We start from the raw sequence: 17,382 nt of genomic DNA, 5'->3' as shown, positions 1-17,382 counted from the left end.
TAAGGAAACCCACTGATGCTACTGACTGATTCAAGGCAATGAAAAGTGTAGATATGTCAGCTTTTATGGTTGGGAAAAGCTGGTAGAATGAACAGCCCTTTGGTGTTTAGGTCCTGCATTTGAGAAGAGAGAGTAATGCAGGTGATGCCTAGGAAAGAACTAAAGGATTTCTGAACAACATTCTACCTCAAAATTTTCCAGCCTAGAGATGATGAAAACAAATGTGATTTTTAATGCTGAGTAGTAAATCTATCCTACTTCATGAAAGATGTACCATAAGTGTATTTATAGAAACTGGATCTAACTTCCATAGTTGCTTCAGCATCTCAGAGTGATTTATATTAAGTATCCATTTCCCATCCTTACTGCAACCTTAGAATATGTTGACCTGTCTTCTGGAGGATTGTTTGCTTTCTCCTTTCTGTAAGCAGTTTTTTGGTTCATCCTAGGCAGGTGAGGCTGCTCAGACAGAAGAAGTGTCAGAAGAAAACAAAAGTTTGATCTGGACACTACTGAAGCAAGTCCGGCCAGGAATGGACTTGTCCAAGGTTGTACTGCCTACATTTATTTTGGAGCCTCGCTCTTTCCTGGACAAGCTGTCTGATTACTACTACCATGCAGACTTTCTGTCTGAGTAAGTCTTTGGTTTTCAGTTTTAAAATTTTTTAAATTAAAATAGGGTAACAGTGTCAGATGTTGCCATTTTCCGAAAGCTGACTGTCTTGAGAGCTCACATGGTACATCTTGAAGTCTGGCCCCTCTTATAATTTAAGAGCAGTCATGTTGCAGGCATTTCTGGTTTAGTTTCTGAAGACTGGTTGAAAGACTTCTGAAAATGAGGTTGTTTTTTTTTTTTTTTCTCCAAGAAGCATATTTAAAATGAGAAACCAATACTAGTTAATTTTTAATACAATGATTTACAGTTGCCAGCTCAAATGTAGCTTCTCAAGTAGTAACCTTCTCAAACAGAAGAACTTGAGTGGGAGTGGGACAGAATTTAATTTTACAAAGAATAGATTCAAATATGGAAATACAATTTCTGCCATTTTAGTTGGACTTCAATTTTCAAACAATTATTTGAAAACTTTAAATTTGGTGAGATCAGGCTGAAAGTTTTACAGTAGTGCAAATCACAGACCTGTTTTACTCAGCTCATAGATTCAAGATATGTCACAACAATTGATAGCATGTTATAAACGATGCAATACTGATACTTGATCTGTGTTTTCTGTTTCACAGAGCTGCTCTTGAAGAGAATGCTTACAACCGCATGAAACAAGTAGTGAAGTGGTATTTGTCAGGATTCTACAAAAAGCCAAAGGTATACTTTCACATATTATTTTGTCTTCAATCACTGTGTCTATTTTGAGGACTTTAGGGATATGCTGGAGTAAGTTTTTCTTTTTTAATTTATATTTTAATGCATTTTTTTAAAAAGCAATGTTTTCATTGCTTACACAAACACATCATGGAAATTTTTGATCCCTAACCATGCTGAAAATAGACTAAATTCAATTGCATTTGTCCCTTGCAGTAGAAATTGAACTAAATATTTTTTATAAAGTTGAGCCAGTTCTATATTTACCATTATTCAGTGATAAAAGTCTGAAATTGGAGGACTAATGTTTCTACCACTTCATTTAGCTTTGCACTAAATACTCTTCATAGTCATATTGATGGGAAATAGTATTGACAGAAAGTACTTACTACCTTACTTCAGACAAAAGCTCTGTAATGATTCTGGGGAAAAAAAAATAAAACAACCCCTAAACAAATCTTACATTCTTTGTGTCCTTATGTGTAGAATACTTTAGTGGATATACTGAATGTATGATAATTTTCCTAGAGTGAACAGCAGACTAATTGAGCATAATGTTCAAATGATGAAATCAAGTGCCATGTACTTCAGCATATATATTATGATAATTATTTTTCCTATGTGTCTTCAGTGATAGATGATAAAATGTTTTGTGACTTGTGTACCTGCACAGTATGGTTACTTTCTATTCAATTTCTGTTTAGGGACTAAAAAAGCCGTACAATCCTATACTTGGGGAGTTTTTCCGCTGCATGTGGATTCATCCAAGAACAAACAGCAAGACCTTTTTTATTGCAGAACAGGTAAATGGAAAAAATAATTTTAAGAAAAATAAATGTATTGTTCATTTGTGCTAGTTATATGCTATGGTAGTTTCAGAAAATGTACTGGAGTGTATGAGAAGTATCCTAAAACCTCTCCTGGTGAGCATAGTTTTCTTACAGTTGTCTCTTTTAAGTCTGCCTTCCTAAAAAGAGAGAGGGAGGAAGGTGTTTCCAATATTTCTGTTCTACTTCTCCTGGAGCAAGTCAATGCTGGTTTTCTTTATTCTTGAAATACAGTAGGTGATTGCTTGATCTTTATAAAGATTGTAGTCAAACTTCACATATATTAACTGCATTCTAATATATGCAGCCTGAATTTTGCATTGTCATTTTTAGCTCAAAGCTTATACTATATTTACTATATTGCTTGTTTTTGTTTGTCTCAAATATGTTTTTTTTTTCCAACAGGTGTCACATCATCCTCCAGTATCTGCCTTCTATGTTAGCAACCGCAAGGATGGTTTTTGCCTTAGTGGTAGCATTCTGGCCAAATCAAAATTCTATGGTAAATAATGGGGCTTTTTGTTTGTGTGTGTATTGAGGGATGCAAAATTGGTGCATGTGTTTTGGAGCTGTGTTTTGTGACTGAAAGAAGGCTGTTAGAAGGGTCAGTGTTTTGGTTGTGGTATTGTCATTTCCTTACAAAGTTTTTGCTACTTGTCTGCAGAATTTTAATTTCTATTTTTGGAGTGTTTTAATATTTAATTGGAGACACTGTGTATTATAATGGCTTCACTAGAGAGGATAGGTTGCAGTGTTAATATACTGATGTTCTTAATTGTATTGCTTAGTTATTAGGAAGTGTTGGCTGTTGTCTTGCAGGGGGAGAAATGTGACTGTCTGTATTTGAATTTCAGGGAATTCATTATCTGCCATACTAGACGGAGAAGGACGGCTAACGTTTCTAAATAGGGGAGAAGATTATGTAATGACAATGCCATATGCCCATTGTAAAGGTAGTGATTATTTTCATTCTCTAGATGGCAAAGTTATGAGAAAAGAAGCTTGTTATTCTAAATAGTTCATTATTCTAAATAAGGTGCTGTGTTGGACTCAAGCCTGTCATCTGGAGGAGACTGTTCTGAAGATTGGTGGCTCTAGGCTTCCACATATTTTATCAGGAGAAAAATACATCTGTTGTTTAAGCCATGTTTTCATTTTTGACACAGGAAAAGATTTTTTCATGACTAGTAAGAAATAGTAAAATCATATATATAGTTATCTGTCAGTACATGATATTAATTTGCTGTTTGAGTTGTCTTTTATTAGAGCAGCTTTGAGCTTTTCCACTATTTTCCTCTTTTAAACATAAAAGCTGATATAGTATCTACAGCACAGTGTGATTTGATTATAAATTATGAGCATTTGTCCTTTGTTTCACTATGGGAAATGGGTCATTGCTTTGTAAAGTTTTCTGGAAGGTTAGTAAAAGCACAAAATAGCTTGCAGAATTGCTCATTTTTAGGCTGTAACTTACTCAGTATTGTCTACCTATATACTCCAGAATTCCCTTTCAGGATACACAGAATCACACAGGAAAGGTCATCTGAAAATAAAAGTTTTCCTCTGACACGAACATGTTTCCTCTAGGAATTGTACCCAAGTAACTTAGGGTTTTGTTTTGTTCAATTAAAAACATTTGTTTTAGCTGGGGGTTATGTTTTCTTTTGTTTTGTTTTGTTTCTTCCTCTTGCAGGAATTCTTTATGGGACAATGACCTTAGAGCTTGGAGGAATAGTCAACATCACCTGTGAGAAAACTGGCTACAGTGCAACAATTGAATTTAAACTCAAGGTTTGTGAACACTGTGAGTGGGCACAAGAAGGAGAATGAACATAATGTCCATTTACATAAGCTAAACAAAAGTTTCTGAACCACTTCTAGATGGCTTCTGAAAAATGCATTTGCCATCCTTGAGGTGAAAACTGATAAAAAAAACATTTTCAAGAAGTGTGCATATGGAGAGGGAAGTTGTATTCAGTTGAAATTGTAGGGGAAACATGAAAGTTGGGAGGCTGTTTTAACTGACAATTTGCCTTGTCAGTCCACAGGATACATGTGCAGCCTGTCAAAAGGCCAAAGAAAATCCCTGGCAATCGTTGTTGTTTCTACAAAAGATAATCTCTAGTAACAAATGGTCCTTGGCAAAGCCATGAAATTAGTGTAGCAAATGACTGTGTCCTTCAGGATTTCGTGTCACTGTTTTCTGCCTTATTTTCTGTTTTCTTTCTTTCAACATCTGTTAGAGAAAACTTTTACTCAGAAAATCTTCTAAGAAGGAAAGAAGAAACTATGTACTCTGGTTTTAGACTTCTTTAAGATTAATAAGTACAAGATACAATATTAAAGATATCAGGGCTGTTTACAGCACATTTCATAAATTCACATTTTTCCTTAAGACTAAACATATAAACAAAAATAATGTGTTATTAAAATAAACACGAAACCATTTGTTTTTGTTTTGCAGCCTTTTCTGGGTAACAATGACAATGTTAATCAAATATCAGGGAGAATTAAGCTTGGCAAAGAAGTTCTTGCTGTTTTAGAGGGTCACTGGGTAAGTAGCGAGTGATGCTCTTTTATAAATTCTGGCTGACAGTTGAGACAGGTGAAAACTTAAAAGTACTTAAATGCAAAAAAGACTCATGTTTTTAAAAAATGAAGCGCTGCTTTTGCAGAAAGTATTCCAGGAAGTATAGAATCAACATTGTTCTATTTCCAGCTCTTAAAAGATGGAAAAGTTTAAGTAGTTTACAAAGAAAATTAAATGTTCCTTCACAATGATCTTGTGAAATGTTTTGGTATATGCATTAGTACTATGAAGAATTTTCATAGCACCAGCATGAAATATTTAAGGTTGTTGAAGATCTGGTGCGGTGACATGGCATCACTCATTATTGAATGTGGTAATGATTCCATTGCATCTCTGTTCCAAGCTAGAACCTAGCACAGAGAGCAGAAATTGAATTTTAAATTTAGCATATCTAATTATTCTTAACTGCATGCATTCTAAAGAAAAGAAATTCTTATTACAAAAAAAAGCTCATGCCCTGTTTTTTTGTTATTTTGACACTCTGAGATAATTACAATTAAGAAACCAATCATATCTGTTACAGGACAGTGAAGTTATTATTAGTGACAAGAAGACAGGTGTTTCAGAGACATTCTGGAACCCAACATCTGAGATAAAGCAGCGTAGATTACATAGATACACTGTGAAGTTTGAAGAGCAAGATGACTTTGAATCAGAGAAGTAAGTTCACTACAGAACCATGTATTTATTTTTCCAAAATAAAACTCATAATCTTCTCCAAAATAGAAGCAAATTATCATTACTTTCCCATATTTGATGATACTAGCCTTTGATAATAAAAGAAAGTAACATTGTTAAATATAAGATCATTATTTATATGGCTTAAATCAGGGAAGTCTTGATAGAAATGTAGATAAAACTTCTATTAAAATGGTAATATTCTCTTTGGGGGGTGGTCCATTTACTTAACCTATAATTGAGGAAATTGTTTGCAGTTATTGTGACTCTGGTGATTCTGTATATTGTTCATTTGTCAGGCTTTGGCAACAAGTGACAAAAGCAATAAATAATAAAGACCAAACAGAAGCTACTCAGGAGAAATATATTCTGGAAGAAGCTCAGAGAAGGAGTGCCAAAGAGAGGAAGCTTAAGGATGAAGAGTGGGCATGCAAGCTGTTCGATCAGGATTCAGTCACAGGAGAATGGCACTATAAATATGCTGAGTGAGTCCTGGAGTGCTTGGTAATGTTGCTGAGCCTCTTCCTGTGGTTTCAGCAGCAAAAGAACTGATACATATAGCTTATTTATGTATAACAACATAGCTGTGCTATGCTCTAGATTTTTTGGGGCATGTCAGTTTGGTGTTTGTCCTCCCTTTTTTCCCCCTAGACTGACATCTATGCAGATTTTCCCAAACTGGAAAATATTGTACATATGGGCATACCAGCTGGAAATCAGAAAATCTAGTGTCTGAAAATCAGAGAAGCCTGTGCATAGTTGGATTGAGCCATTTAATTTGTTATATGTTAGAATAACTCTGAGAATAGCAGCTTTGCAGCAATAGTTAATGCTGGGACCAGGTGGCTCTGCCTGGCTGTCAAATCTGCCCTGCACATGAGTGTCTGTGAATCTCTTTGTGTGATACTCTGAGTCAGAAGCTGAAGATGCAGCTGTCTCTCCTTCTCCTGCTCGAAGGATGCATTCTGTGTCCTCACCAATGTTGCAAAAGTCAGCTTGAAGCTGAGCCCTTTACTGGTGATGGTTTTCACAGAGCACCCATGTTCTGCTGATTTTCTTTTTCAGTACCCAGCATGCTTCTGTGTTGTAGGGATTGTAAAAGTAAAAAGGCCAACAATGATACAATGATGTTAAGTAACTCTGAATCCATGGATGCTGGAAGCATATTCCAGTGGCTAAACATGGGAGGCCTTTACCTTTCTATACAAGAATGGTGATATTAAGGTCATAGCCTAAGTGTATGTACAGGGAAGAGTACAAGAATCCTGAGTACTCTACACATCTCCAGCAAATTTGGAACTTGGAGGTTTCCTGGAACCAAACGAAGAATCTCTGTTTTTAACAACTCTCAGTTAATTCCTTTCCCATTTCATTGTCGTCTTATTAAGTTTGTGCAGACTTTCACGACTGAAAACATCGTGCAGCAGGGAAATTCCCCAACTAGATCAAATGCTCAGTGAAGCACCCTCTCTTGGTTTGAATCCTCTAGTGCTGTTGATACCTCTTCCTATTCAAGAGTTGGGAACAGTCCAGCTGAATGGACTGCCCATACTCTTGAACTCTGTGCAAAACCATTAGGAAGAGGACTTTACTTGAAATCTGTTAGACTTCAGAACCTATCTTGTAAATCTGTGTTATTCCTGATGTCCTTGAGGCCTTGTGCTTCAAGGATGTGTCACAGAAATTTTGCTATGTACCAGAAAGCAGTCTGCACTGACAGCATTTCCTGGAAAAAGCCTCTCCTTTCAAGCATATAATGCTGGCTCACCACCTGGTCCATGTAGAGAGCAGTCTTCTACACTTACTGTGAAAGATGTGTTCAGTGAGCTGGAGCATTTGTTAAGGTATCTGGATTATGGATTTAGGCATCTGGCTTACAAATAGAGAAGAGAGCAATGCCTAGTTCTTAACCCAGTTACCTCAGATGACATTTAATTCAAGTCAGGTTAAGCTAAGATGTAAGTGTAGGTCTGTGTTCACAACATCTGAAACAGCTACAGCTATTTGAAAGGCATGCAGGAGGACACAAAAGGAAATCCATGCTCAATGTACTCTGGCTAAAGCTCTGCGTCAGAACATCCTTCCCGCAGCTCACTTGCAGTTTCTGTCCTGAAAGCTCTGTAATCAGTGGTGACGTTGGTGTTTTCCTTCGGCTGCTTGTTGCTCTCCAGTGAGTTATGTGTCTTATGCTGTTGTGGTTTTTAAAATTCTGAATCAGACTGTAATTGAAAAAGCACTCTTAAAAATCAGAACAAGAAAACTGTGCATAGCTCGTTAGCGTCTCATGAAACCAGTCTCGATTACCATTAGCTGCTTTGGGATGAAAGCAGGTTTGAGGTAACTGATTCTTAAACTCTCCTTCATAGGCATCTTTCAAAAGGAAAAAAGAAAACTCAACAAAAAGCAGTCTAAATATTTTTAAATTCCTCTAATTTCCCTGTAGTTCTAAAATAATAACTGTATTTGAAGCAGAAAATCTTTCATGATTCAATCAGATACGATTGGCAAAAAAAATTCATTATGGTATTGTTGGCTAATGTAATAGTTTGTACTCCTATCAGCTGGCTAGGGGTTTGATCTGGACATGAAGTTCATCTTTTAGCTCTGCTGGCCCTGCAGGTTAAGACTGGACCATAAGTAGAAGATAAGATCATAATGCCATATCTGATTTCTGTGTAGTGAGAGTTTTAGCCTCTTCATACTGAGTAGTTTCTGAGCAAGGAAATATTTCTTATTGAAATTGCTGTAGTGTTAACATTATTTACTTTGTCTAGTACCAGACCATGGGACCCTTTGAATGATATGATCCAGTTTGAAAAAGATGGTGCAATCCAGACAAAAGTTCGACATCGGACACCAATGGTATGTTCCAGTTCTGACGGCACATGCAAGATCCAGGAACTTGTATATATTGTATATTATGTGTATAAAGATCATTAGAGCATTGGGAATAATGGGAAATGTTGTTTACACACAATATTCAAAGTCTTTCACTTCTGTGTTGCATCCTAAGCAGTAGAAGTTGCTTGATTGGATAGAATATAAAATATGCAAACCTGAGCTCAGCAGTATAATGTGTATTTTCCCTTAAATAGGAAGATGCACAAAATTCAGACTGCTAATACATCAAAAATTTTAACTTGGACTTCTCTGAGATATTGTGCTTTTAACTGTCATTGTTGGAATGTGCTGCTTTGCTACAGTTGTGGTTCTCTGGAAATAACACACAAATTTATGAATTTTAGGTTACTGTTCCAAAAATCAAACGAAAGCCATCCGGTCTGAAGAAAGGAGAGTGTGGTTTTTCATCCCCAGAGCCTGATAACCAGGATTCCTCTGGGAGTGAAGGTACAAAAAGATACATTTACTTACACAAATAATAAATTTATTTGACAGCTGAAGAGTTCAGTGTCATAAGTACTCTTCTTATCACAATGTTTTTACAATATTTTAGTTTTATCCAATGTGAAGCATGTTCTGGAAAACAAAGCAGAATGGCTCTTGGTTTTGATTGCAAATTTTCCTGTCTTTTTAAATGCAGTGTAGGTAGGCTTAAGTGCTGTACATATTTAATATCTAGGGGAAAAGAATGATGTTCATAAACTGTTTTCTTTCTTAAAAATTTACTTTAATTTGTAGATTAGTATGTGGCTAGAGGGTAAATTTTTCTTGTTGATAATGTTTGCAGAAGCTAAACAATATGATGAGTGTTTAAAAGATATTTCAAGCACTAAAGTTGCTGTTGTGTTGTATAGGTGACTGAAATAAAGTTTTCAATAGAAGCTAGATAGAAAATTTTCTCCTCATTTTTGCTACAGGTTTAGTTTGTCTTTTGCACTTTGTTCCTTTTGTGGCAGCAGTCACTTCAGTCAATTACATCTGGCTTTTGTATCCTTCTAGCACAACTTATGAAGCATAATACAAGAATAAGGAAAAAAGGGACAGACCTTGGTGAACTACATAGTGCCATTGAGTCTATAAAGAAAACACAGGAAGACATTAAGAGGTAGTACTAATTAAATGCTTTAAAATGGTTTAGAGAATAGTCATCTTGTAGGATTTTTTTTTCTCTTAGAGGCTGGTATGCATCTTTTCTCAAATATTGATTGCTCGTTGATGTTTCAGTGTTTTCCTCTAAAGCCGCCTTCTGTAGGGAATCCTAACATAGCAGAAAGTGTCAAATTGTCTAGTCTGTAATTTACAGGATATTGTTTTCTATCTTACAGGGAGATCATGGCGCTACGAAATAGAGTCACTTCTAATTCATCACCCTGGGACTACCATTCCTTGCAGTTTAAGCACTATGTCTTCATTGCACTTATGGTTCTGCTACAGCTTATCATTAATATCTTGTTCAAATAAGAAGTGTGAACAAGGGCCTTCTTGAACTCGAATGATCAAACTGTTACTGGGGACCATATTTTAAGCTGGACTTTAAATGATGCAATATTATGTAAAAGAACTGTGTAGCAACAACTTACAGAACTTTGCCTCAGCATTCATGGTTCAGAATCATACTTGTGTCTACCCAGTTGCAGTAAGAACTGTGTAAGTGCCAGTACACTCTTGCTCCTGGTGTGTGCCTCTGTCTCGCAGTCATACGACATCGGCCTTGTGTTTATATTGCGTCACACTGATGAATCTTCACCACAGAATAGATCAAGTTCAACACTGAGGTCAGACCCCATAGGTTGGATGTGAGTCCTTTATGGTAGAATGATCAACAGGCGTACTTCATTACATATATAAACTTATCATTTTTGTAACAAAAAGTTTTGAAGTAGCCATCAGCTTTTGTAAATGGCATTGGGTGTTTGGAAGCAAACTTTTAAGGTCAAACAAATACATTATTATAGGAAAAACTGTGTGTGTTAGGAAATGGCAAGTAAAAAGTCTTTGGGAAATCTGCAATATAATGTCCTTGATTAGTTTTGGAAGTATGAGGTTTTTATCCTGAATTACTGTAGGCTTGTAAGCCAGCTGTTTTATAGTTTTAAAACTTAAGATTCATCTTAAAAACATTCCCACATCTACTGTACAGAGCACATTTTTTACAGTACAGCAGCCAGGGAGGTACTGTTTTGGTCTACTCTCTCATGAATTGCAAATGTCAAGGATTTATGGTATGTTTGTAAGTCTTGAAAAATCTACAGCTTTGGATTTACATTTGTTTATGGCCATGTCATGGTAAGCAGACAGACTGCTGATGCCAGGACTCATGGGTATTTTTGAAACAAAATGTCAAGGGGTATGCTTATTCTGTAGCTTGAGCTGAATCTCCAAAAGGCAGTGTAGAATAGGATTCAGGCACTGTCATGAGCAGAGTTGCAAATGAAAATGTGTGTGTTTACACAGGGAAAGCTCAGAAGTTGTGTGATGGCTAACACCACGTATCTCAAAACAAGTAAGAGGAGAATCCAAGTGTTTGAAATCCCTCTGTACTGCAAGTATATACTACCTACCAGAATACATGGATGCACCTTCTTAGTATGCTGTAGTCATACACATTCATGCAAAGCTTAAGTTTAAATTCAAAACCAGGGTTTCTAACATTTTTTATTTGAAGAAATATATGCATGTATAGAATTTGTAAAATTCCAGCCAAAAATGTAGTGCTGGTATTTATCTGGTGAGTTCCCTGTGCCAGTCAAGCATACCAAGGCAAAAAGGGGCTGCAGAAATGAAAAAGTATTTTCAGTACCCCAGGTGAGACAACAGGAGGATGAGTGGCACAGTGTGAAGGACAGCCCAGTTTGTTTTCAGAGGATCCTCTCAGGAATCAAATCCATCCTGGGCAGTGGAATAGTTTGAAAGTCATGTTTGGCTTTTTGCCATGGCCAGGTTATGCCTCTGCCTTGGGCAGCCTGCCTGAGTCTTCAGGTGATCTGCCTTTCTGTTCTGCATCAGTCTCACTAGTATTTAGTAAAAATACTGTTTACTCGTTTATCTGTCCAGCTTATATATTTCTGTGGCTGACACCCATGCACCTCCCCTAATCTTTTACCTTTCCTCTTCTGTGGGCCGCAGCTGTGTGAAAGTCTATTGTGCAAGCAGTGAACTTCAGCATAATTCGTACAGCTTCACATCGGCACGGTTTGGTCTTGAATAATTTTTCTGGAACATGTTATGTTAACCAGATCTTGTAGCCATGGGCAAGACTAAACCTGGTTGGACTTCTATTAAATCTACAGCTGATTTAACAGGGGCAAAATTTGTGAACATAGAAAGTCCTTTCATAAACAAACAAAATAATTACAAATGCCTCAGTCTCTAAATGGAAACTGAAGTTACCCATGTATGAAATGGCATTAAGAAAGCAGAGTATTATGGCATTCACTTTAACATTTAACATTTAACATAACAGCCTGGAATTTGGCTGTTCATTATTGCATTCACATGTCAAAGCTTCACCTGTCTTAAGATCCATTACAAGCCTTTAAACATACTCTGAACATGAGAATAATCCAGTGAGCGAGATTTGGGCAATAACTTCAATCCCCTAAAATAATATTCTGCTAAATTTGTGGTGCTGAAACTCTTGACTTATAGTTTCAAGCTTTTATCTCCTTGTAAATAGAAATGTATTTCTGCCTTTTCATGCTATTTTTTAAGTCACTTCTATTCAAGAACAGTGAATAACAGAGTTTGCATGCATTTTTACATGGGCCACATTGTAGTGACTGGATTTGACCCAGCCAGCTGGCTGGCTGGCAGTGTTGGACAATGTCAGACTAAAAAGATAATCCATTGCTGAAGTTCATGCTTAGCTCACGATGAGTGAAAGACTTGAACAGAGCAAAACAAAATCCTTTTGCTTATTTTCCTTTTCAACTTATTTTTTAGAGTTGAATTCTGTTGAAAAAGTGGTTTTAGTGATGAACTGGAAAGGTAAAGGATATGTGATGAAACTTCTTGAAAAGTAAGATTGCAGACTTCTGCAAGACTTTATGATTAGATAAATTCTGAAAAGTACAGTGAAAATCTAGTAATTTGCTGGATTTTGTATATTTCCTCATTTGAATAGAACAAAGAAACTTCTTCCCTATTTTTTACTGTACAGTTGGTCACAGACATGTATGGATCCTTTTTTTAGTGCGTCACCATTGTCCTCTTTAGCCATGATGTACAGCAGATCTTGACTACTACCTGCGTAAGACTGAGCTCTGCACATATATAAAAATTGATTGTACAGTTTGCAGATGCTTGATGCTTGAGGGCTGTGGCCTTCTAGTTTTTAAAGTTTATAACAGCACTTGTTTTCACATTTGATTTCAAATTCCTGTTTTGTTTGGGTTTTTTTCCTTGTACAGGAAATATCTGCAGAATTTGCCATGTGGTTTTGTTGGGTTGGTTTGCTTGTTTGTTTTCAGATGCACTCTATGCCTTTAATTTGCCATTTAGGTACAGATTGCCTAACTGGGTACAGATAACCTAAGCTAAGAAAAAGTAAATATGAAATACATGTGAAATACAACAAGTATCATTTTCAGTAGATGATGTTTCTTGGATTTCATGTGTTGATTCCTTTTAAATAGTTGATATCACTTGATGAGGGTGTATAGTCTGGTTTTCGTGTCCTTCCTCCTACTTATGAAATCTCACAAATTATTTGCAAGGTTGTCTTGTAAAATGTAATGGTTGTGGTTTCTTCTTTTTTGTTTGTTTGCTGCCCTTGTGTGCCTTTGGCAATTTTTTTCCTTCCTAGATTCATGTTTATGAAACAGACTTTGTATGTCAGTTTCTTAAAGGCTGTTATTTTTAGCTATTACCATTGTTTGTGTAAATAATGTGTAACAAAAATTCTGTACATCTCTACGTTTTAATTATTTTTATTTCAGGAGTACCCGCAAATCACAGAAAATTTAGCAGATATTCAAGTATTGTAAACAGTGCCTTCTATGCTGTTCGGAGACATGTAAAGATTTGTCAAATTTGTGCCATATATAATACCAGATCTTTTGTGAGGGCTGTTGTGTTTGAGAACTGATGTTCCTGCTTAGTCATTCTCTGAGGGGAAAAAAAATCAGCTCTTAAAACATTACACTATTTCTTCTTTCTGGCTGGTGAGCCGAAAGTAGAGGACTTGGGATGTTTACAGTGAAGCTGCACTACTTTGTGGTAATACAGAAATAGCTCGAACGACGTAACTTCGGGGTGAGATTATTTGGGCTTTTTCTCCTTAACTTTTTCTCCTTTCTGCCCTACCCCGGCCTTTCGCTCTGCCAAGCGGGAAGATTAGCCCTCAGGACACAGCGCCCGCTTCCCCGTCCCGCGTGTCCCGCCCTGTCCGACACCCGGGATCACGGCTTTGTGTGAGGGCTCTGAGCTGTTACGGCCCGCCTCCAATAAAGATGTGTCGCACCTCCGCGTCTCTGGGCTCTGTGCGCCGCTCCCTCTCCTCCGTCCCTCCCGCTCCCCGCGTCCCCCTGTCCCGCCCTCCGCCGCTGCCCGGGCGCGGCCCTGATGCTCGGCGGGGCGGGCGGAAGGAAGGAGGGAGGGAAGGAAGGGGCGGCCCGGGCGCGGCGGCGATGGCGGCGGCTGGGCCGGAGCGGCCGCGCTTGTGGCAGGAGGCGGCGGCGCTGGCGGGCGCGGTGCGCGGCGCGCTGGGGCCGCGGGGCGGGCGGGCTCTGCTGCTGCGGCCCACGGGCGAGGCGATGCCGACGCGGGACGGGCGGCGGCTGCTGGAGGCGCTGAGCGTGGAGCCGCCCGCGGCCAGGTACCGCGGCGAGGGGGCCGGGCAAGGCCGGCGGGGGCGACTCCCTAACGCTGGCCGTGTCCCCGCAGGGTGATGGCAGCCCGCGCCTGCAGCCACCGCGCCGCGACGGGGGACGGCGCCAAGAGCTTCGTGGTGCTGCTGGCGGCCGTGCTGGGCGGGCTGCGGGCGGCGGCCGGCGGCGCCGGGCTGCGGCGGGCGCTGCGAGATTTCGAGGCGCAAGTGCTGGAGCGGGCGGCAGCGCGGGGGCTGCGGCGGCACCTGCGGCCGGCGCCGCCCGGGCCGCTGGAGCCGCTGCTGGAGCCGTACCTGGCCGGCCGGCTGGGCCCCGGCGAGCGGCGGCGCCTGGCGCGGCTCTGCGCCGAGATGTGCCGGCGCTGCGCCCCGGGCGCCGCCACACGGCCGCAGGTGTTGCGGCTCCTGGGCCAGCGGTTCGCGGAGCTGCACGCCGCCGTGCCCGGCCTGCCCCTGGCGAGCTCCAGGGTCCTGCCCGGCATCATCCTCCGCAGGGACTTCGCTGCCTATTGCCCGACGGACGGGGAGCTGCGGGCCCTGCTCGTCACCGAGCCCCTGCGGCCCGCCCTGACGGCCCCCGGTGTGGAGTTTGTTGTAGATTCCGAAGGTCAGTACCAGGCTTCCCTGCTCTGGATCGCTAAGAGGACAGAAGCCTTAATGAAACACTTGCAGAGTAACAACGTTAAGCTGTTACTGTCCAGTGTGAAGCAAGAAGATGTAGTTATCTACTATGCCAAGTTATGTGGTGTGTCTGTGGTAGAGTGCTTATCCTCGGAAGAAATGGCCCTTATCAGTGAAATCACTGGTGTCTCCCCTTACGTGCCTTTTGGTGATACCATGGACAGAGAGATAACCGAAAGTGCAGTGGTAACCTTTTGCCAGCCCTTGCTGCTCGTCTCCAAGAGATGTGTCCACGTTGGCTTCGCCAGTGTGTGTGCCTTCCAGCCCCACTGCCTGATCCTGTGTGGGCCGGTCGATGGCGTTAATGAGCAACATGCTGCTGCTCTGCAAGAGGCGTTCACAATGCTGCAGCAGCTGTTCAAAACAGTTGATCAGAGGGGGGGATGGAAAGCGGAAGGTGAAAGCCAGATTAAAGCCTCAGATGTTTACACTTGGCATTCTTCAGCTACTCAGAAACAGCTGGTAATAGAAAATACTTGTAATATTAACGAGGTTTCTGAATGTCAGCTGAAGGCACTTAGTGACGAAGCAGAAAGGAAAATTTTTGACCCTGATCTGCTGGTCCACAATCAAAAGAACCACAGCACTCCTGTGTTAGCGGCACATAACACTGATACAGTCACTGCGCGTGAGTGCCTGGATGTTGGCAAAGGTCTAGAGAAAACTTGTTGCCATATAGTTCCATTTAAACAGGAAGAGAGTTGTGCAGGTGTTGCACAGGATTACTCCAACTGCCTCATAGAAGCGGGATCAGTTTTGCCAGTAGGAGGTTACTTTGAAATCCTGTTACATTATTATATTCAGGATTATGCAAAACAGTGTCAGCAGTCAGAGCTAACCATTGTATCTAATGTGGTTGCTGATGCTTTGCTAAGTATTCCCAAGACCTTGTACCAAACAGAACGAGATGGCTTTACCAAATTCTATCTTGAAGCCATTAATTTACTCAAAAAAAATCAGCCACTGCCTGTAAACAATGAAGGCTTAGAGTCAGTGTATTGCAAATACCAGTTAGTCATTTCAGTTCTTCATTGTGCTACAGAGCTTCTCTCCATAGACTTAGTAATTCGTATTAGGCGGCCGCTCCAAAAAATTGAGGATCGTGACTCAGAAGATGACACTTGAAATAATTAATAAAGAGTGATGTTTATATGTGTTGTTTCCTTGTGTCTTCTTGTTAAATGGACACCCTCAAAAGTCCGTGCTAGAGACTAAAAGATGCTTCTTCTCTAAGAAGATAAAGGCTAACCAGCAGAGACTGTGGAAAACTGGGTTATGAACAATATGACCTTGACATTTTGAGCATGAGGGAGTGTAGCAGATTTTCCACTGCAGATGTGCAGTGCAGTCTCCATCCACATCCTAAGAATTCTGTGTACATTCAAGCCAAGGGTCAGCTTTCCCTGTTGGTGGATTGAGTGTTTTCACGAGCTAGATGTAATTTCTTTTCTTGGCATGTTTAAAGTTGCCAGTATGACAGGAGCCACTGAACTTTCAAGTTACAAACCAAAGGGTAGATTTTGTAGCCTTCATAATTAGCCAGATTAATTTTTTTTTAAATAAAAATATTTTGTATACATCATAATTTTGACTATAAAGGGAAAAATCTAACTTGTTAGCCTCTTCCCAATGAAGAATTTTCTGATAGGAGATGCAGCATTTTTATCTTCCATTGAGTTCATTTCAGTTAAACTAGAAGAGTTAAGAATAATTTCATACCATGACTTTATGGCAGCTTCTCTGGAAAATTAGTTTATATGGCATTGCTTAATACAACTCTTTGTTTTAACTACAATGGGTTGAGTTGTGGTCCTGGTATAAAAGGCTATGTACTTACAGGAAAAAAAAATAAAGCAGTTCTGTTTGAAAAACTTGAGACAGTTCAGTCTTTGATCATTAAGGATGTTATTCTGGGTTTGTTTTTTGTTGGTTCTGTTTTTCCCTAATTCTTTTTTCCTTAGAATTTTCACTGTAATAATATTTGCTTTAAGTCCAGAAGCACCTGCGTGTGTACCTCCCTTTCTGCTGGGTCCTAAAAATTATAGGTTTGATGGAGGAGGTTTTTGAGTAACTTGACCAGCTGCAGCTGATAATAGTATCAAGTTGGTTCTGTGTGCATTTCCCAGTGTTGCATAATACTGAGAGTAATGGATTTGTTTGGTTTTTTTTTCAATCTATTAAATAAAATTGGGTGGGGCTGTTTAAAGCCATAGGCATAAATCATATTTACTTGCTATACCTGAGATGATTACAACAAGAAAAGAGATTTTTTTCCCCCTCCTTTAATTTAGGCTTTTCTTTTTTCAGTTTGTTCAGAAGACTCAAACTACCCAAGTTCTTTCAGGTGTTTTGTCAGCAATGCTTTGTTTGACTGCAACTCTCCATTGACATTTTACATATATTCCTGGTAATATAAAACATGGTAATAATTTTTTTTCCCTGACAAATACACTCTTACAGACATCTGCTGATGAATAATGGTGAAACTCAGGGCTCACTAGAGTGATTTCTTTACCAAAAAACTAAGGACAGTAATTGTTTTTGTTAGAATCTTTTGGCA

General features: G+C 39.5%; 2 protein-coding genes across 10 annotated transcripts in view; both read left to right on the top strand.

Moving 5' to 3' along the window:
* OSBPL8 (oxysterol binding protein like 8) overlaps positions 1-13,776 on the top strand; it is an 83,762-nt gene extending 69,986 nt beyond the window's left edge. For all 9 annotated transcript variants that reach the window (XM_064701976.1, XM_064701969.1, XM_064701967.1 and 6 more), the window contains 13 exons: positions 450-634; positions 1,240-1,321; positions 2,023-2,121; positions 2,551-2,647; positions 3,000-3,098; positions 3,839-3,936; positions 4,610-4,699; positions 5,259-5,395; positions 5,713-5,898; positions 8,188-8,275; positions 8,659-8,761; positions 9,314-9,419; positions 9,640-13,776. In XM_064701976.1, coding sequence (XP_064558046.1) covers positions 450-634; positions 1,240-1,321; positions 2,023-2,121; positions 2,551-2,647; positions 3,000-3,098; positions 3,839-3,936; positions 4,610-4,699; positions 5,259-5,395; positions 5,713-5,898; positions 8,188-8,275; positions 8,659-8,761; positions 9,314-9,419; positions 9,640-9,775 — 1,506 coding nt within the window. In that variant the 3' untranslated portion in view covers positions 9,776-13,776. The remainder of the gene's footprint in view (positions 1-449; positions 635-1,239; positions 1,322-2,022; positions 2,122-2,550; positions 2,648-2,999; positions 3,099-3,838; positions 3,937-4,609; positions 4,700-5,258; positions 5,396-5,712; positions 5,899-8,187; positions 8,276-8,658; positions 8,762-9,313; positions 9,420-9,639) is intronic.
* A 140-nt stretch (positions 13,777-13,916) lies between these two features.
* On the top strand, positions 13,917-17,036 carry BBS10 (Bardet-Biedl syndrome 10). Its single transcript, XM_064701977.1, has 2 exons — positions 13,917-14,129; positions 14,198-17,036. The coding sequence occupies exons 1-2, from the start codon at positions 13,942-13,944 to the stop codon at positions 15,945-15,947; spliced, it is 1,938 nt and encodes a 645-aa protein (XP_064558047.1). The 5' UTR covers positions 13,917-13,941; the 3' UTR covers positions 15,948-17,036.
* The last annotated feature ends 346 nt before the right edge of the window (positions 17,037-17,382 follow it).

The sequence above is a fragment of the Zonotrichia leucophrys genome, chromosome 1A (assembly GCF_028769735.1).
Source record: "Zonotrichia leucophrys gambelii isolate GWCS_2022_RI chromosome 1A, RI_Zleu_2.0, whole genome shotgun sequence".
NCBI classification, from domain to species: domain Eukaryota; kingdom Metazoa; phylum Chordata; class Aves; order Passeriformes; family Passerellidae; genus Zonotrichia; species Zonotrichia leucophrys.
This window is presented reverse-complemented; position numbering and strand designations above follow the sequence as displayed.

What these genes read in the sequence shown, in the direction of transcription:
- BBS10 (XM_064701977.1), top strand. Translation starts at nt 13,942, where the DNA reads ATGGCGGCGGCTGGGCCGGAGCGGCCGCGCTTGTGGCAGGAGGCGGCG. An exon ending in GTGGAGCCGCCCGCGGCCAG is followed by an intron (nt 14,130 to 14,197) that starts GTACCGCGGCGA and finishes GTGTCCCCGCAG; the next exon opens with GGTGATGGCAGCCCGCGCCT.